The sequence below is a fragment of the Buceros rhinoceros genome, unplaced genomic scaffold, assembly GCF_000710305.1.
Source record: "Buceros rhinoceros silvestris isolate BGI_N320 unplaced genomic scaffold, ASM71030v1 scaffold42402, whole genome shotgun sequence".
In the NCBI taxonomy this organism is placed as follows: Eukaryota; Metazoa; Chordata; class Aves; order Bucerotiformes; family Bucerotidae; genus Buceros; species Buceros rhinoceros.
The window spans coordinates 10,911-16,551 of NW_010401405.1; the positions used below are offsets into that span (position 1 = coordinate 10,911).

Sequence of the window (5,641 nt, forward strand, 5' to 3'; positions counted from 1 at the left end):
CACACCACCAAGGACAAAGGTCGTACCACAATTACAGCTCCTATCATAATTGCAGGCCATACTGTAACTGCAGTGCTGGCAGATGCCCTGAGCTACGGCAATGCCAGCTTGCAGGTCTTCCTAGAGCTCTGCTTGGAGGGTGTGATGGGAGAGGAGAAGAAAACTCACCGCTAGGAAGCCAAGCTTGCCTCCACAGCGTGTTTTCAAGCCAACTGCAGCCGTCAAGTGAATTTCTGCCATCGTGCTGGGTGGGATCTTTTCTTCTGCACACTCGGCCAGATTCACAGCACACAGGGCCATGTGCAAGCCCGAGTAAGCTGAACTGGAAGGAAGTTTACCTGCACCAGGAGCGAAAAGCGTTAACTTTTAATGCAGTAGTACCAGCTACTAAATACTACCACGATCTGCAGGGCTACTATCTCAAAGAGACAACAAGAACCTGTTGATATGAGAAGTTTACAACATCATATGCCTACTTAGCATTCAGGCAACAGAACAACCATAACCGAGTCTTCCCTCCACAGACACCAAGGTTGGCATCCACAGCTTCGCTTCTGCAAGAAAGCCCTGGATAGCTAAACCAGTTAGGATAAAATCATCAGCAAATATTGGCTCGCTATATTCACCACTGTCTTAAAACTGAACTCCTCTGCAGTCCACAGCTGTACCTACACAAATAACGTTAAGGACAAGTACTCATCCCTGGTGGCATGGCTGCAATTCACACAGCATGATTAGGCAGAAGGAAGTTCAGCTTGGATTTGTAAAGTGCTAGGAGCCTATTAACACTGAAAACTGGTTTGCCAAGGAAATGGCAAAAAACAACTGTTCACAAGGAACATTTAAGCACTTCCTTAGTACATGCGCACACACACAGCTTTTCGAAGCATGTCAACACCAACTGGCAATCTGCACTCTATGCAGCTCTGAGAATTTTAATTCTTCTTGCAAATAACCCCATACCCATTTCCACATCACATTCCCATTTGAAAGGATGAAACAAGCCCTTAACAGCAGCAAAAAGTGACTGGACTCAAATCAGCTGCTGCTTGGGAAAGACTCTCAGCCACCTCTACAGACTCAGGAATACGTAACTCTAAACACTGCTGTTGCTCTGGCTGCTCTTACACAGCACTTTCACTGCATGAACCTGTCACATTTTAGTAAGCAGGTCCTGAAATTTTTCAGGCTAATTTCCAACAGCTGTCCTCCCAGAGGAGGGAGGCCATAGTGCTCTCCCTGTATCCCCCACGATCAGCTCTAAGCCTCCTCATTTGGCAAAACGAGGACAGCAGATATCTGTCACCTCTGTTCCTACCTGTTATGTGGAGCTGATGGAGCTTGTGGTATGCTAGAGCCGCATCCCGAGCACTGGTCTTGGCCTCATCCTCAAAGCCCGCAGTGGCCTCCCGTGGCCGCCACTGATGAGAAGTCCTCTTCAGCAGCCACCGCACAAGTGCCAGCTTCTGGAGGCTGTAGCGGATCACATTCCAGGAGAGGCTGCAGGCCAAGTCCAAGCGGGAAGCTGGCAGAGCTCGGCCAAGTACCGACAGGCAAGTCTGCAGGTTTGATGCAGCTGCAGCAAAATCCCCCTGCAAATAAAACAACACGAGGTTATCTCAGAGACGTTTGGGACCTTCTTGGCATTGCGAGCAAGACAAGACAAACTGATGTGCAAGCGAGGCAAGACCTTTAGCTGAGGGAAGCCACCACAGTCCCAGTAAACATGAAGGCAATTTACACCAGCTTCAAATCTGGCCCTGCACATACCTCCCCACACATGGCTCTGATTCTGCACTACCTGTGAGACACATCGGCAGTAGGTGAAAGGAGCATCTTGCCTTCTCAAACAATATGGAAGTGCCAAGGTCCCCATATCAAAAGCCAAATATTGCCTCAACAGTGGAGAAGACTTCCAAGAGGCTGGAGGACAGTAAACAAACAGACACAGCAGAGGCCAGATTCTGGACAGAAACCAAAGACCTTGCTGCCAAAGACTGCTACAAGATGCAGCAGCAAGGAACAAGGACATAAGCTAGAAGCCTCTTCCAATGCTGATGGCCACGGCTCACTAATTTAGATAGAGGGAGGATGGTGATCTGCTCAAAACAACCTAGCACCAACAGGATAATCCACTCAAGGAATAACACGCTCCTGCAAGTGCCAAGCCACAGCCTCACTAAGCCACATTTACCCACACCCCCTCCTAGAAGAGACATTTGATGCAAAACAGCAAGCCAACTTTACCCGTGCCAAATCCAGGTCTGCTTGCTTGCGATGCCTCCAGAATGTGACCGATGATCTGGAGTGCAGCCGGGTCACTGGCTCTCCATGCACAAGGAGCTTTATGAACACGCTCAGTACAATCACTCCATTCACGAGCCAGAGGATCAGCGTGGGCATCATCCAGCCAAACCAACCACCTGCATCTAAAACGGACACCCCGAAAGGAAAGTTAAAAGTTAATCCGGACACCAAAAGCCTAGCAACAGGATGAGCACAGACCCAGAAGGATGTCTCGCTACGCTTGCCACATGTGGTATCAACTTTTGCAAAGACTGCATTTTAATCGGGGAACACCTGTATCAACAGCTGCTCAACCAAACTCCACGCTGCAATATTCCCAACAAAATTAAGTTATTTTTACAAGACTGATTTATAAAAAAGCCTGAGTCAGCACTTAGTGTTCCCAGAGTACCCTGTATTCTGATTTTTCTATCAGATACACCCACAGGTACTCAATACTTCAGTGTCATTTTCTGGTCTTAATGAAGTTTACAAAGCAACACTACGGAAGCACATTTAGCAGCCAGGGAAACGACAGCATGCCTACAGAACCCCCTGCCCTCCCCATAGCTGCTGTACTCCGAACTATTAATAGTATGGAGTAAGCTACTGAACAAGGCAGTTGCAAGACTCTACAGCAACAGTATTTCTGAAGAAATTCTTCACCTCTTATTTTAAGTTACAAACATCAGTCAGTCACTTTATTAAAAACAAAGTGACCATGCCTCAAGATCAGTTGAGGACAGGGGGATGCCTATTACCCTGAGCTACTTTTCAAGGGTCTGCCCTGAGAACCCAGGCTGCTGAGCTACAAACAGGTGCCCCCTCCACCCCACCATGCTGAGCAACCACTAGTTTTGTGCAAGAACACTAGATGTGGATGTTAACTGGAGCTGTGTCCAAGTACTCTCAGATGGTTCTCCTCCTGCGCCCAGCCCTGCAATTATTACCCCCACCCCAACCATTAAACAAAAATCGTACAACGCCCTGAACACATAAAACCATCCTACTGAATCACACCAACAGTCCACCTCATGACTGCAGCTGTCACAGCTGAAGATGGTCTTCAGGAAGACCACATAAGCCTGGCCACTTTCTGTGGTCCAAACTATTCTAGTTTGTTACCTGACTCAATGGTCAGCATGTTCCTGCCAGAGCCATGGCGCACCAAGCTGTCGGACTCTGGGGTTCCTCGGGCATCCAGGAGGGATGTCAGAGGATTGAAGGAAAGGCAAAGGAACGTGAGAGCACAGAGGAGTATTCGAGAGCGATCCACCATACCAAGGGCCACAGGAGGAGAGTCAGGCTCATCTTTAACCTTCAAAGGAACAGCAGTGGATTGAAAAGTAAAAAGAGGAAAGAAAACTGTAGAACAAAAAATACTTATGTCAAGGGGGCAGGGAAGGGGGAGAAACAGAACATGTTTTCAAATTCACTCTTAAGATCAACACCAGCAAGAGCTCCAGTGAAGCCTTCCCTAGCTTGGTAGGATAAGGCTGAAATATTTGAGTGCCTTCACCTTCCTTCTGCTCTCAGTCATTTCAGTTATCATTACCTGGATTACTGGTTTAGGCTAGGATTAATCTTTGCTGCCCTTACTCTTTTGAGGATCTTCCAGAAGACCCATTTCTGTGATATCCACAAAACAAACTTGTCAGCCAAAGACAGCTAACGGCTTTCTGTTACTGTGGTTACTTCCCGTCTTATTAACCACAGCTGATGTCATCACCCATTTCCAAGTTCTCCTGATTTACTCACTGGACATATATATCCCTGGAAAGCCATGGGCTCTTTGGGTCATGAACATGCACTGTAAGTCCACAGAGACTCTACAGGGGCCAAATGCTAAGTACAGTTCTTCTAGCAGCTAAGGTATGGCTCAGACAATACAGCTCAGGAAGCAGTTTCAATCATTTAAAGTAAAACACACCCATGCACCTTTCTCCTCCTCACAAAGGACCTCTGACTCCTACAGATATACCTGCCAGATTTCCACTGGTTCCACCACTGAGAACTAGAAGAGTTTAAATTCTGGCCCTTACGTACCCCTGAAGTAGATGCTTTGAATTTGACAGCTGAAGTCACAAATACCTTTGCTTCATCAAGGAGTGGGCTTCCTGGCTCTGAATCAATGGAATAGGGAGAGAAGCCAGCCTGGGATCCCGAGTCAGAGGCTGGAGGAGACATCAACAGCACATTCTGGTTGAAGTCATCAATCTTCAGATCCACGTCATTGTCAACCAGACTGCTTAGGTCAATGCCCTTCAACAGCTCTGCAAAAATCAGAGTGCATTATGAATATGTTTCTCGATCCTTCATCCTGCCAGCGTCGCTCAGATTGGCCCTGTCACCTGAGGTAACACTGGCCACTACCAATGCAACATGCATGTTATCTACCTCTGTCAAGGATAAGAAACTGCAAGAAGCGTGTTATGTTGACGCTGACTGCCACCCCGCTGCTGCACAGCCTCCACAACTTACTGTTCTTTTGGTTAGCCAGCTTCAGAACCATGTTCTCCTGCCTCAGCTTATGGTTGGCCTGCTGTAGGTATTTAATGTAATCAATGGCTTTTCTCAGGACCCCCGACTTGTGCATCTGCAAGCAATTAAGACACAGAGAAAACAGTTTACATGAAGAGTGTCAAAGGGTTACTACTCCTGCTGTAGGGATACCACAAGCTTCTGGATGATGTGGTGACAGAAAGAAAAAGGTGTAAAGGACCACTCAGAGCAGCTGCAAAGAAACTCATAGCAGGGCGCACACTGTGGGCAAGGTGTCAAATGCTGAAAGACACACGGGGTCTTTCAAAGATGTTATAAAAATAGTACAATAGAAACAGATTAACACCCAAACTACAATGGAGTTCACAAATACACTTCAGCCAGAAATAGTCCTTTGAAAGTAGCATCGTTTTGAAATGAAACGGCTCTCCTCTGGGATGGAACACGCTGCTGTCCATTAACTGTCATTCACTGTTTAATTCTGAGATAAGTGGTTCTCTCCTTGCCTCACTCCCTTGGCCATCCCTATCAAAACACTTGCTTCCAGCACGAGTTTAGCTCACAAACACAAGCCCAAAGTACTCTGAAGCCATTTCACATTACCAATGTTTTTAAAACATAAGCTTCCAATTCCACCCATAAGTAGGAGGTGACTTCGCTAGTGCAAGTTTTTGTACCGAGACCATGCCAGGTATCAAGAATACCACCTCCTCTGACAGCATGAGGTAAACTGAATAGGACAACCCTGAAAACACGGTGCCAGAAAGCTTCTAATATTTGAGCACAGAGGAGTTTTTACAACGCAATACCTAAATACCTGAAAAAGAGGAAACGGTAAGTGAACTGCTGCACA

The 5,641-nt window shown here is 46.9% G+C and overlaps 1 protein-coding gene across 1 annotated transcript in view; it reads right to left on the reverse strand.

Moving 5' to 3' along the window:
* The window catches only part of SREBF2 (sterol regulatory element binding transcription factor 2), a 12,600-nt gene extending 7,718 nt beyond the window's left edge, over nucleotides 1-4,882 (reverse strand). The window contains exons 1-6 of the mRNA XM_010132256.1: nucleotides 4,768-4,882; nucleotides 4,378-4,559; nucleotides 3,412-3,604; nucleotides 2,248-2,429; nucleotides 1,319-1,592; nucleotides 169-338 (exon numbers count right to left, since the gene is read on the reverse strand). Coding sequence (XP_010130558.1) covers nucleotides 169-338; nucleotides 1,319-1,592; nucleotides 2,248-2,429; nucleotides 3,412-3,604; nucleotides 4,378-4,559; nucleotides 4,768-4,882 — 1,116 coding nt within the window. The remainder of the gene's footprint in view (nucleotides 1-168; nucleotides 339-1,318; nucleotides 1,593-2,247; nucleotides 2,430-3,411; nucleotides 3,605-4,377; nucleotides 4,560-4,767) is intronic.
* Between the last annotated feature and the right edge of the window lie 759 nt (nucleotides 4,883-5,641).